The sequence below is a fragment of the Numida meleagris genome, chromosome Z (assembly GCF_002078875.1).
Source record: "Numida meleagris isolate 19003 breed g44 Domestic line chromosome Z, NumMel1.0, whole genome shotgun sequence".
Classification (NCBI taxonomy): domain Eukaryota; kingdom Metazoa; phylum Chordata; class Aves; order Galliformes; family Numididae; genus Numida; species Numida meleagris.
The window spans coordinates 33980201-33995147 of record NC_034438.1 but is presented as its reverse complement, the minus strand read 5'-3'; the positions used below and the strand labels follow the sequence as shown (position 1 = coordinate 33995147).

Sequence of the window (14947 nt, the reverse complement as noted above, 5' to 3'; positions counted from 1 at the left end):
GATTTCAACCACCTGGATATCTGCTGGGAAAACAACATGGTGAGCTGTAAGCAGTCCTTGAGACTTGTGGCATCCATTGATGACAGCTTTCTGGTTCAGGTTTTGGACAGACCCAATAGAGGTGAAGCACTGCAGGACCTAGTGCACATCAGTGTGGAAGATATCGTAAAAGAGTTTAAGCATGAAGGCAGCCTGGGCTGCAGAGATCATGACCTAGTTGAATTTGTGATCCTGAGGAACGTGGGCTGGGCAAAGAGTGGAGTCAGGACTCTGAACCTCAGGAGTAAAAACTCCAAGCTGTTTAAGGAATTGTTGGAAGAGATCCCCCGGGAAACTGTCCTTAGGGACAAAGGAACAGAATAGAGCTGGCAGCACTTCAAGGATGCCTTTCTGAGAATGTAAGAGCTCTCCATTCCCCCAGAATAAGGAATCAGGCAGAGAAGGCAGATACCAGCATGTCTTGGCAAGGACCTGCTGGTCTGACTGAGAGATGAGACAGAAAAGTATAAGCAGTGGAAGCGGGGATTGTTAACCTGGGAAGAATATAGGGATGCTGTCTGGATATGCAGGGATGGAGTCATGAAAACCAAGGCGCAGATGGAATTGAACTTGGTGAGGGATGCGAAAAACAACAAGATTGGATTCTTAAGCTACACTGGGCAGAAGAGACAGGTGAAGGAGAGTGTACCCTCCTTTGGTAAATGAAAATGGAGAGCTGGCCTCCTCAGACACAGCCTTGTTTTGATGATCTCACTTGGCACAGCACACTAGTTGGTAGCTTTCTAATTGACTGTATACTCTGTTCCGTGCTGAGTTTTCCAACAGAAAAAATCTCTCATGAACTTTCACCAGGTTTTAATAACACAGGCCTCAAATTCAGCTCAGTAAAACTCCAGCGAAGGTGAGAGATATGCATCAAGAAGGAAACTGGCAAGCTATTCTGCTGTTAACATTCATGAACTCTCTTGCCCCTGAAGTGGAAGGGCAGGGTACAGGGCAACATGGACAAATGAAATCAGTGTAGAGGTTATGTAAAGGCAGTGCAGAACACCCTTGGCAGTTCAATCATTTCTTTCAAACAGTAAAAAATCCCTACAACTACTGAAGATTTCTCTGCAAACATGAGAGGAAATGGATGAAACAGGACTAGGACCCAATCTTACAATAATGAATACAATAACACTTACTCAAACTGCTTTATTCAATGCAAATAAGTAACTTCAGATATTCCCCAAATAAGGGCTATTTCGCTGCACTTTTTGTACATGTAGAAACATAATCCAGAGCTGTACACTAAAAGCTATTGCAAATGTATGCAGATGTCAGCACTTGGGAAAAGTAAACACTACAAAACTGAAAACATAAATAGAAAGCCTCTACTGTGAAAAGAAAATCTTAAAATTGCTACTAAATGTTAGATAAGATGGTTGGGAAGGTACAGATACCAGAGCTTTAAACACTGAAGCCAGTTACAGAGCCTTTGCTGGAGGACTTGTATTCTTTCTTATCTCAGAAAAAGTATAAGATTGTACTGAGACTGCATGATTTGACAGGATTTCAGAGTATGCATTAACAAGGCTATTGGAGAAGCTCTTTGCCTGTCTGAGCCTGACAGCAGGGGCTGAAGATCAGTTTGAGAAAATAAATTTTAAAATAAACATGCTCTGAACTTTAAGAGAGAATAAGATTCTCTTTGCAAACAAACTGTGTCCACAGATATGAAAAGAGTTTACAGCACTTAACATGGAGGTAAGGGTGAGAAAGCTACATGGAAGGCAGAAAAAATGGTGAAAACAAGGAAAAAATTTCACCAGGGATTACTTCCTTATAGGGCTTTGTGCACACATGGGTTGTGTGGTATAACAAAGAAGAATAAAATGAACAGGATATAAAAGAGAATTTGTAAGAGAAAAAACAAAGGCAAAACTCAAGTAAATGCTGTGGAGAAGAAGGACATGCAATAATACAGAGTATGAATAGCAGCCAGACAGAAAAAAAACAGTACATAAATGCAGAAAGAAAACTAGAACCACAAATATGTCTTCTCTTAGACCAGCTGATACACCATTTTTCCATGTCCTGTGTTTAACAAGTCCACCAGCCCCTCAGATCAGATTCATCTTACTGAGTGTTATTAAGTGTGGCACAGTGGAGACCCTGTTCTGCAGGCAGCTTTGGAGGATAACTCCAATAAGACGACTGCCATTTTTTAACGAATTAAAAAAAAAAAAGACTTTCTGAGTTCTGAAACAATTTGGCAATGATTATGACTGCTGATGGACTGTTCCAATGCTCCATGGCCAGACAACCAGCAGGCTGCATAAATAATCTAACCCTGTAACATAAAAGGCCTTCTTTAGTCTAATAAAAAATCATAAAGCTTACCTATTAGAGCAGAGCTCCCTGGACTGATGGTCATTTTTGTTCCTGAAGGAGAGGTCAACACTGAAGGAGGGCTGGTCCCAGCGCTGGAAAGCACTGCTGTCAAGTTTTCTAGGTAAGGAAGGGGTCGTGGAGGCTCTGGTAACAGATTAGGATGCTGAAGTGATAAGCAACACCATGGCAGAAAACATCTCAAGTACAGAAGAAAAACCACCACTACCAACTGCTGTGCTAGTGGCCATGCTGCAACATTATTTCAAACAGCAAAAAGCAACTTGGGGCAACTACTAAATGTGCGCTTTACCTGACATCATGTAAAACACTAGAGAAAGTATAGCATTTGGATCAGTCTGACCACAAAATAAGAAAAAAAAATCTGTCTGAAGGCTACCGTTGCATTCTGTTTGACTGACCTTTTTCATATGCAATGAGTGTATCAGGAGATACGATAGCTTGGAAGAAAGAGCAAATTTATACAGTATAGAAGCCACATAAATGTCCATGGAAGTCAGTGAGAAACTTTTTAATGTGTGCTACAAACTGGATCAAGTCTTGATTAAATACAGTTAGAGCCCTGCTAAATCCTATGGTATACTTAGGCAGAGCTCCAAAGGACTAAGAGCTCAAAAAGCTCAAGAGGATCACTCTACACTGAGAACTGGGGAGTTTGTCGTTCTGCTAGCTGTAACACTATTTTAAAAATAGATTGTGTTGCCTACCATTCCCAATTCTTTTTGTCATAGAAATTACAGAATATTTAAGTGAATAATGGCTTCACTGCTTTTCAACAAGACCACAGCACAATCTGAGCAAGATTTCTGTTGCTGAGCACATTCAACATCAGAATTGCAAGTTGTGGGTGTCTGAACTATTTCTTTCCATCAGGAAACTAAAAATGTGATTTGCCTGAAAGCATAAGCAGGTTGTATAACTCAGAGTAACTCTACATCTTTAAAAACTATGCCATTTATAAAAATCAGAAAAGTATTTAAAATTCATATAGAAATTCTGATCCATAGTCTGAAACCTAGCTGATATTTTTTGCAGTTTTTCAGACTGATTTTCTAGAGCCAGATTTTCTGGCCTCATAGTGAAATCATATGAATACTATTAAAGGAGTTTTAGGGTTATCTGTGAAACTGATGGGAAATTCACTTTAAAACTTCTCCTACCTGCAGGACCTATGCTCACTCTAGTCATGAACGACAAGAGCTATACTGGATGCTTTAATGGTTTTGTAATGGTAGCATAGAGTAGGTTTCAGAGTTTGTCACTTTGCTGTGAAATGTACATCAAATGTATGCATTTACATGTCTGGCTGGATCATTCACCTGGCAGTCAGGGAGAAGTGAGGAGATGAGTTACTAGGAAAGGAAAGCCCCTTTCCACAAGCTCAGTTACCACCAGGTAACACTTGTACCCATACTTCACAGCTGACATCGTATTTTCAGATCACCCAGAATGGCTTCACGCTTGTTATTTAGAAACTCAAGAAAAAGTAAACTTCACCCTTTACTGAACTTGGGAAGTGCTTTTCAAAAGTGCACTGTGTTTACACACCTGTTTGGTATAAAATAGGTCAGTACCACATAGCTATGTGCCAGAAACGCTGCTCAGTGAAGCAGAACACTTCACAGCAAAAGAAGCCGCACCATTCTGATTTCAAGAGCATCACTTTAAGAAATTATTAATAAATTACTTTCTTCACCATCAGGTCTTAAAGAGTGAAACTGAATATCTCAGCCCTGGGAGGTGCAGTCCCTAGCTTGAAACATCTTGCCACTATGTCATTCCCACTTTCCACATCCTCTGATTAATTCTGAAGACTAATTAGGCCATCAGCTATATTCCTACAGCTTCACAAGCAAAATACCTTGGACTTACCAAGAACCAACAGCTGGGAACTCTCAGTTACCTCCCCACGCAGATTGGCTGCCCTGCAGGAATATAACCCCTGATCTGACAGAGAAACATTTGCAATTAGCAGCAACCCATCACGCAGGTGGTGAGCAGGGGACAGCTTGACCTTATTTTTAAACCAAGTAACTTCCGCTTCAGGAACACCTGGAAAAACATTGACAACGCATAACACATATAAGATATAGAGGCTGCTGAACAATGTTATACAGACAAAGTGTTTAAGGTAGAATAATTAAAACAAACTTTTTAACATGACTGTCAACTGACATTTTTTGCAGTTCAGAACTGTCTAGTCAACTTTTACACCGTCTTCACTTTTAATACTCTGAAGTTGTACAAGTGAACTCTAAACTCATCGCTCTTAAAAGCAAGTCAGTAGTGGATCATAACAAAGCCTAGTATCTGGCCTAGTATCCTGTCTCCAGCAGCAGCCATAAGCTAGTGCCTCAGGAAGACTAAGAACAGGACAAGCATATACAATGCTTCCTGCTATTGCTCTCCCAGTCTCCAGCTACTTTCAGCTTAGGAACTTCTTCAGCCAGAAGGCATTTGTGTGCATTTAGGAACCCTCCATAGATTTCTCTTGCATGAATTCTTCCAATCTTTCCTTTCTGAACTTAGGCAAACAATTAGCATCTTCAGAAATGCTGTTTCACTGGTCTAGCCCAGAGCGTCCAGGCAACAGATAGTTACAGATTCATAACGCACTACAGGAAAAATTGCTTCCTTTAATGTGCTTTGATCAAAGGTTCATCACTATTGGGTGCCCTCTTGTAGGAAAGTACTCTGATACAAGCTAGCAAGACTGCTGGTCTTGAAGCAGAGAGTATTTCCTTGGTATAGGGATAACTCCCTCAATTGATATGTGTTCTAGATCAGGTAATTCAGTGTAAACTATTGGTTTACATGAATAGAACTGGAAATTTTAGTAGGTGGGATAGATGGGTGGAGTTGTGCCTGGGATGAAACATTTACTTTATGGACCCATGGCTGTAAGGAGCAGCATATCACTAATCCTGGTAACTGCTGGAGCATATGATTTCCCATTTGTTGCATCTTCTGTAAGTGGGAGGCACTTAACCTCTTTTGTATGAATGTGTAGTTTCTTTGTGTTTACTGTAAAGTAAGGGCATACTTACAGGCACCTATTCTTAAGTGTATGTTGCCCACCTAACTCTTTCCCTGCCTTATTTAAAGCAACACATTCTTCTGTACACTGCCAGTACCTTACTGGTTGTACATCCATATCACAAAACAAAAGCCAGTCAGCTCTGTGGCTCTGGCACTGGGCCTGGCACCAGAAATACTTTTGTCTATGCTCACTACAAATGACCACTCATTTGTCTGCATTTGTAGTGACTGGCTGATTGGAGGTTCCTCACTAAGCATGTGCAGATGGAAGTGGGAAAGGGAGGTTTTTCCCTGTTCTTCCACATCAAAGCATTCCAGCCTTTTTTCTACCTCTCCCAGAATTACCTGTGGACTCTGCCAAGACATCTGGAATGAGTACATCTGAGCTTAGCAGCCAGGAAGGTTTGTAAGGGCAGAGAGTCTCATCCACATTCAGAAAGTAGCAGGAAATAAGCTGTAAAAAACTGCAGAATTTTTCTCACCTTCGTCTGAGGGTGAATAACACATACTAATCTGGACTCTTCAAAGGTATTAACCATTTCTGTCTGTGATGCAATTTTCCAAATGCTTACCCTTGTTTACGTTTCTGTAACACAACTTTTTAAAAAGGCTGGTCTGTTGGCCTGTTTCTGAACTCTCAGATGGGAAAGGACCAGAACACAGCTCTCCATCTGGCTGCAACTCTTTGACCTATGTGGCATGGGTGGGCCGACCACCACTTAAAATCTTGCTCTGATTTATTCCAGAGCATCCAGGCAGAGTCCTCAGGGGAGTTCAGACAATTGCTGGATAGCAAACACCAAACCTTGAGTTTTTTTCAAGCTCATGTGTTTATTGTGTTTCCACTGCAAGCAAAGGAAGTTTAAAAGGTGTGTTCTAGAGAGACAAGGAGAGAAAATGGAGACTCTTCCAGTTCTGCAGCCCCCGAGATGGAAAAGCACTCACATCCCAGCACTCATCTTCACTGTGCCACACTAGAGAAGGGATGCATCACTCTTTCTTGCAGTTTGAGCTAGTTATGGTGCATAGAGTTTCATGTTATGGCTGTTGACAAACTTTGGTGTGGAAGTATCATGAAACAGTAACAGGTTTATAAAACTGAGATTTCTTCAGTTCACTCCAGAGCTTTCCTTTCTTTTCTTCAAACTTGAAGATTTGGGTAGAGCTTTTAAGTTCTTGCTGAAAATAAAGGAAAGTAAATGGAAACAGTGGAAGAACAAGGGGGATGAAGAATGCTGAGAAGTTTAAAGTAGGAGGGAAAGGGACAATGAAAACTGAAGATTACAGTCCTCAGAAGCAGAGACTTAAAGTAAATAAATAAAGTCAGAGAGACAGAAAAACTAATCTATTTGTTGAAGACAGCCACTCAGATAATCCTAATCCAGAAAGCCATTCTTCTTGTATTTACTTCTCTAGGAGAAGAATCAAGAAGGGGTTAAGAGTAAAGACCACTGTATTTCTGTTCAGTTTATGAAAGATGCATTATACCTATATGATGTCTACCACCTGTAAAATAACCCTTCTCTGACTGCAAGTGTACAAAAGGTTTTCTTCCTCTGTCTTTAATGTGAAGTTCCTATGCTAAACAAAGATGATTTGAAATTAACCTGTACTATCTTCCTACAGTGTGGTTTAGGGAATATAAGAAGTACTCTATGTATCAGGGAGCAGCAGACTCATTTTCCATTGTGCTTCCACCCCTCGTGACACCTATAAGCCTCAGATATTTCAAGACAAGAACTGGAGGCAGCCAGTAAAGGCATGAGCAACTACATTATTACAGAGCATTGCCACAAGGGGTAGCAAGAGCATTTCAATCATTTTTGCTGGGTAACGGTGAACAAGAGAGGACAGAAGGCTGAGTGCGTCTGCTTTGCAGAAACAATCACAGAGACTGAAAGCCTGAGAGATGCCAGATGGAAACAAGCCTCACTTTGCTGGGCAAGTAAGACATTACACAGTTAATCATTTCTCAAAATTTATTTTTCTTCAGCTTTTCCCTCCATACATACAGCACAACAAAGGCTACCTAGAGTATGTAGCAAGTAGAAACATGCATACCAATCAGGATGATTTTGCTAAAACATGAGCTTCTGGGGAAAGCAAACATAACAACACAATGATCTAGCAGCAATGACTTGTTTTCCGTGCAATAATATTCTGACATATATTAGAATCTAGCACAGCTGAAGAAGAAAAAATATACCATAAAGCAAGGAAAGAACTAGAAAAATACAACTTCCAGCATACAGATGAAACACAGAATAAATAAATGTCTAGGAGAGATGAAAAAAACTGAAGGATACACAGGGAGGGATGGTGATATATTTTAAATCCCTCTTTAAAATCTGTTCTGACTCAACAATAGCGAATGATACATGACACTTTACAGTTAAGTGCTTCTATTACAAGCTTTATAGCTTGAGGGATACCAAGGAGAAATGCCCTAAGAATAAGATTTTTTAAACAAAATTCTCTTTTCACATCTAATTCCATTGTCAATAACAACTAAGGCCTGACTGATTGAAGTTTCTGGTATCCAACTTTGTATCTCCATGCTTTAAGTGTTGAAGTCAATAAAAAGCTTCCTAGACACACTGATATGATCCAAGTTGCTCCCACGTCCCATTTGGAAGTGAAACTGACTATTGCATTTGAACTACCCCAGAAAGACTGTTGCTTTTATGAAAATTGGGGAAAATCCTAAAGCTGGAAGTCATAGGCATCTGCAGTTGCCTATGATGACAACTCTGGTGGGTGCTCCATTAGGCTGAGTTTTGGAGAAGTCTGAGATTTACCACAATCAGTTATGACGTAATTGCAGGAGTTGGAAGGGACCTCAAGATATCACCGAGTTATGTTTTAAAAATAACATTTCACCTCAATAGGTGAAGTGGCAAAGTCATGTTAAATGAAACAAGACTGATTTTTCAAGCTTGCAGAAAACCACACCATTTTTCTTATATAACCGGAGAAGAGTCTGATTCCAAGATAATTCAGATCAGAGGCAAATTAATCTGAAGATTTTGCTTTCCCTTGTCTTACAACTAATATCTATAGATCTCAGTCCAGAACATAGATTTTGACAATGATTATGCCATTCACAAGAAGTTAAAGAGCAATATAAAAATTTTCCCTGCGCTCTGATAACGCTCATTGTCAGTGCAAGCGGCCATGCAGAGGTCTCAAGAAAAATCATTAAACTTAAAATAATGGAGTAGAGTAGAGAAGAGAGGAGTAGAGTAGAATAGCATAGAACAGAACTGAATTAGAATTAGAATTCAGTTTGAAATGACCTATGTAGATCAGACAATTCACTTGCCTGACCACTTCAGGGGCTAACCAAAAGTTAAATCATGTTATTTAGGGCATTGTCCAAATGCCTCTTGAACACTGACAGGCAAGGGTCTTCAAACACCTCTCTAGGAATCCTGTTCCAATGTCTGACCACCTTCAAGGTAAAAAAATATTTTCTTGACATCCAGTCCGAACCTCCCATGGCACAGCTTTATGGTGTTTGCATGTATTCTATCATTAATTACCAGGGAAAAGAGTCTGGCAAAGAGATCTTTGCATATGATACCTTATCATGAATAATATTGCTAATTATTTAACAGGAATTAGTTTAATTAGTGAAAAACAAGGCACACAATTGGGAGACAGGAAATACAAGTTCTGTTCTTGGCTTTGCCATGAACACCCTGACCTTGCGGAAGTTTCCTGACCTCTTCCATTTTACATGTGTGTCAACTGAGGAAAAATGGTTACACTATTTTAATTTCCTTCTTCCTTGAAAGAAAATGGAAATCAGTCTGAATGCAATGGAGCATTTATGAGCAGACGACAACAGAACTACTGCACTTATTCCTTCATGAACCACTGGAAAAATGATCCTGTACTTTTATTTCATTAATCTCACTGAAAGAAAATAATGCATTGAGATCCTAGCCCACTGCTTGCACAATAATCATGCATACTTTTCTGAAGGAGAGATTACCAAGTACTCTTTGTACGTAAGAATTTGGGTAGTGGTGTTGTTGGCAGCACTTGAAGAAGGAAAACTCACAACCCCTCTGTTAAAGTAAGCTTAAAGAAAGCAGGACATTTGTATGTTTGTAGTGCAGATGCTCATTTGCAGTCATCTGAAGTAGCTGCTAGATGAGAATCTAAACCAAAAAACTTCATACAACCATACATAGCAGATGTTTGTGCAACACTGAGCATGGCTCACTTCGTGCTTTGTAAGCTGCTCCCTTCTCCTTTTTCTGACTGTACCATACATGAAAGTGTAATGAATTAAAGACCTGATACTGGGTCTTTTGAGATTTACCAGGTCTCTTAATGTACTTGGAGAGTCCGAACAATGAGGAAATGAGTCAGACCTGATTCTATACTCTCCCCAAACACTCCCAACAGGTAGGAAGACCAATCTGTTTTGTTGCAACCACAATAAACTGTGTATCTCTGACAAAGAGACTTGCCATTCTGTCCCAGACTAATTTCCTTAAGACTCTGTCTACACTTTTCTTGGTGGAATTGGTAAAAAGGAGGGCAACTTCTATGTTGTGAGTTATTGGAAGCAGAGAAATTTGCCTGAGTCCTACAAAGACCTTGTGATTTAACAGAGCTTGTATTGTACTTGGAAACATCAATTTAGCTAAGAGCTGCATAGAAATTCATAGCTGAAAGCATGGCATGCAAGACCAAGTCATTTCTCACCTGCAACCTGGCAGTTAATGCTAACATTGGTTCTCTGGACTGTTTTCACTGTGCTTCCAATATCAGCAGTGACAGCAGGCAATTCAGTGTTGATCACAGTAGCTCTTGATGCCTTTATTAATGGTTTTCCTGTATAAAAAAAGGATCACGGATTAGAAGACTCAGTATACTGGACACACAGGACAGATAGTCAGTACACTCTACGAAAATAGCTGCATGGGTCAGGATGAATAATGGACAATGCTGGAGTATGAGCCCATATACTCTTTTTAATATAAAACCATTGAGTTCCATCAGAAAACCTGTCCTGAGAGAAAAAAAAGAAAGAATACATAGTGCAGAGGCAGAAGAGCATTAAAGCCATGTGGACACATGTGAGAACCAGCTGAATCAATAAACGTCAGTACAACTGGAACTGTAAATAAGATGTTTGCCTGACGTTGCAACTAAAATACCACCATTTGCCAAAGGCCAAACATAGTATGACAAAGAATCTTGAGAGGTGGCTAAAGGAACATTAATAGTGTAGGAGGTGTAGAGAAACATATAAGCTGTTTCTACATATCAATCACGTTTTCTTTAACTCATGATGAAACAATGGGATTGGGAAGACTTGACCATAAATGAAAAGTTTTCTCATAATAGCTAGTATAAAAAGTTGAGAAAGATCCTTTCTATCAGATAACTAGTTTTGCTTTGTCTAAAGACCATAGTGAATTTTTTAAGCACTTTTTATCTCCATTAAAGATACTTGCTTCATATGCAACAAACCATTCAGATTGCTTTTGGTGCACTTCCAGCACTGATGACTGTGAAGACGTGGGTCAAGGCTTTCTCATATTATTTCTTGTGCCTGTCCGTATGGAGTTAGCTATGGAACCATGCACCATCAGCAATTCTAGGGGTCTTCTGCAACTTATACTAAACGGGCATTGTAGAGGCATGCAACTATGACACAAAACAGTTCAGAGACACTCAGGTTTACCTTAGAGAGAGGAAAATGAAGTAGTAGAGGTGGCATACTTATGTTAAGGCAGCCCACTGTTCCAGCCAAAATGCTTTGCAGGCAAGACAAGACTTGACACCAAGTTGGCGGGAAGTGTCGCTCTACCAGGGAGTACGAAGGCCCTGAAGAGGGATCTCGACAGGCTGGATAGCTAGGCTGGGGCCAATGGGATGAAGTTCAACAAGACCAAGTGCCAGGTCCTGTACTTTGGCCACAACAACGCCAGGCAACACTACGGGCTTGGGGCACTGTAGCTGGAAGACTGTGTAGAAGAAATGCACCTGGAGGTTGGTCGACACTTGGCTGAGCATGAGCCAGGTGCCCAGGTGGCCAAGAAGACATTCTGGCTTGTATCAGAAATAGTGTTGCCAGCAGGAGCAAGGAAGTGATCATCCCTGTATACTCAGCACTGGTGAGGCCACACGTCTAGTACTTGTTCAGTTTTGGGCCCCTCACTACAAAAAGGACATTGAGGCCCTAGAGTGTGTTCAGAGAAGGGCAATGAAGCTGGTGAGTGGTCTGGAGTGTAAGCCTTATGAGGAGTGGCTGAAGGAACTGGGATTATTTAGTCTGGAGAAGAGGAAGCTCAGGGGTGACTTTATTGCTCTCTACAACTACCAGAAGTGAGGTTTTGGCAAGGTGAGGGTTGGCCTCTTCTCCCATGTAACTAGTGATAGGACTAGAGGGAATGGCCTCAAGTTGTGCACCAGAGGAGATTCAGATTGGATGTTAGGAAAAACTTCTTCTCCAAAAGAGTGGCTAACTGCTGGAATGGGCTGCCCAGGGAGGTGGTGGAGTCATTGTCGCTGGAGAAGTTCAAGAAACATTTAGATGTTGTACAGAGGGACATGGTTTAGTGGGAAATACTGGTGATATGTGGATGGTTGGACTGAATGATCTTGGAGGTCTTATTCAACCTTGGTGATTCTATGATTCTGTGATTCTCTGTTGGCGGAATGGGCATAGGATGACAACATTGCTTTAAATGGTATAGGGTTGGGGTATTTTCATCTCAATGCTGTATTTTCAGATGAAACACAATCATTGAATCATAGAATCATCAAAGTTGGGAAAGAAGTTCATTGTTCAGTTGCTCCTAGTAAATCACTGCAGTACATTAGCAGCAGCACCACTGGCCTTCTGTCCTGGCTTCAACAAAGCTATTCCAGATCTGCAGTAGTGCAAAAGGATCAGTTTCTTGTTTTGTCTATACATAATAAGTACCTCTTCCTTTTCTACCTTGAGAGATTCTGATATTCTCTTTCTGTGGGACAGACAAGGCCACTTTATGGATGGTTTACTAACCATGAGCACTTCAATGCCAGCTGTAGCTGCACACTTAGAATTTCTTCATGCCTGTCTGGTCTGAAATTCTTCCTGTGTTTAGTGTAAAAAATTTCCACAATAGATATTCCTCCCTCTAATCATACATGAATACACCGGCAGCTGATAGTCACTGCCTGCACACTGGTGGCCTCCAACTGCTTCCCCATTCTGGAGCCCACTCCAGTGGGTGAAGTGAAATGGAGAGGTATGAAAAGCCAATTGTCTTTGTGACTAGTAGGATCCTGCTTCTTCGCAATCTGTCTTGACACAGTCCTTAATTGCAACTCTCACTTCTCCCTTTGTCTTTGCCCAGTAGCTTCCAATTCACATCTGCTGTTGTGCTCCTGTTACTCCAATCCTGCTGTGGTTGTGAGGCTGCTGACTAACCTGGTTTAAAGGAGTTGGATTTATGCACTACTTCTATTATCTCTTGTCTTTATTTGGGTGGGTTTTTTTTTAGCACTGAAATCTAAACTAACAAAGGATATTTAGTCTGCTACAGAGCTGAACCATTACTAGAGGAATATAAACACAGAAGTTAATATTTTGTGAACCAGCAACTGAGACTGTTAGCCATGTTTGTGCCACAATGGACCAAACATAATACAGGGCATGATCTGACATGGAGCTAGCTCTTCAGCATTAGTATTTTGCAAGTTTCCTAAACTTACATATGAGTGAGTTCTTGGGTCAGCCTGTCAGACTTGAAAAAGACCAGCAATAGGTTTAAAACAAAGCATACAAACTGGTCAGGTCGGAATGCATTGCCCATAGTTGAGAAAAATGAGGATAAGCACTGTCTTGAGAATGCAATTCTGATTTAGCAAGTGAGAAAAAGTATCGATCTCTTGTAGAAACACAAATCTCATGACTTGTCTGTGAAAGTTGGATTGTGCCTCAGGATTTTGTTTTCACAGCTATGTACCTCTGTTAATCCACCTTCCCCACTCATCTTCCAGACCCATCTGTTCCCAGCATACTGTTTCTGTCCAGAATCATACAAGTGGCAGGGACCATTGTGCAATCAAAATCAGTGAATTATTACCTGCTAGAGTGACAGCAATGGACACAGAATCAGATCCCAGAGCATTAGATGCATTGCAAGCATAGAAACCCACATCAGCTTCCACAGGTGCCAGAATCTGCAAGGAGTCATCAGGCTGAAGTAGCATCCTGGGGTAAAGCAGAAAGGAGGTAAAGGTCTCAGTTTGTGTGAGAACGAGTACATTTAGTTGGATTTTTACAGATCTAAATGATTTTATTTTCTTTACAGGTCAGTAAGACCTGTAGACTATACTTAAAATACAATTAATTAATTTGAAATCCTACATTGCAACTGAGAGTTGTAATTACTGAAACTACATTTCAGCTTAATTCCTAGTACTGCTACTGTTGCTGTGTGTATTTGAGAAAGATTGCCCAGTACCTAAGACATCTGTCTGTGGAATGTGAAACCTCCTCTTCTGCTGTGTTACTTCATAGGTGGTATCAATCAAGTTGCCTACCCTCTCTGTCTTCCAGTTTGGAAAGCAGGAGTAGCAACAGTAAACAAAAAGATATCATATTGCAAAAGAAAAGTCATACAACCTCCTAAAGCTGGGCAGAATAAAGTTTCATGAGCTCCAAGTAAGTACCAAAGTCTGAAATACACTCCAGATTCTTAGATTGGTAGGCAGCTCATGCAAGCTCAGTAGTTTTGTTACTACCTCAGTAATCAGTGAAGACAGACAAGAATACTCAGCTCCTCCTTAGGCTGAGCCAACCGTCTCTGCCAATAAGATGTCTGAGAGTGTGGTGTCTGCGTACTGCCCATAGCTAGGTGGGATGAATACAGACTTAGTGCCGTGAGAACTGTTTATGTTCACAAATAGTCTGTTCTATACAGTGATGTAACTTCATCAGTTCTTGATGTATACTTGTAAAAGCAAGAATTCAGGCTGTGGGCTCTCATCTGTCTTCACATACTCTCATTTTCCACATATTGTGATTATTGCTCTTAATTTGTAGCTGAAACTGTTGCTAAATCATAAATTATATTTCTCATCAGAAATTTTAAGCAGCTATTACACATAAACTTCTTCACTGCAGCTGTGATTGACAGTGATAAGAGTGAAAGTGGGGGAGGAATATGCCCATCAAACACATGCAAAAAACTTCTACTCTCAGATCTGGGAACTGATGAGCTTCTTTCCCAGCTCTCCTTAAATAAAAACTGTTGTCTTCTGGTCTAGAAAAACAGGAGACACTTGATCTTGCAAAACACTGTGGGTGGTAGCTCTCTAAAACAAACCATATATTTTGATGGCCATCCATCAAAATATATTATAGAAAAGGAATTCAGTTGAAATTCTTTTTTAACCCTTTTCTGAGTAATAACAATAACAATCAATAATAAGAGGAGAGAGCTGCCTTATATCAACCAAGTTTTCCAAGTGCCTAGTAAAATGCACATTTACAATACAA

The 14947-nt window shown here is 40.4% G+C and overlaps 1 protein-coding gene across 11 annotated transcripts in view; it reads right to left on the bottom strand.

The window, feature by feature from the left end:
* ADAMTSL1 (ADAMTS like 1) overlaps positions 1 to 14947 on the bottom strand; it is a 442268-nt gene that overhangs the window by 28064 nt on the left and 399257 nt on the right. For all 11 annotated transcript variants that reach the window (XR_002433573.1, XM_021381313.1, XM_021381315.1 and 8 more), the window contains 4 exons: positions 13530 to 13657; positions 10153 to 10281; positions 4267 to 4446; positions 2386 to 2520 (listed from right to left, as the gene is read on the bottom strand). Coding sequence is in view for 10 of the 11 variants with exons in the window: in XM_021381313.1 (XP_021236988.1) it covers positions 2386 to 2520; positions 4267 to 4446; positions 10153 to 10281; positions 13530 to 13657 (572 nt within the window). In the remaining variant the exon portion in view is untranslated. The remainder of the gene's footprint in view (positions 1 to 2385; positions 2521 to 4266; positions 4447 to 10152; positions 10282 to 13529; positions 13658 to 14947) is intronic.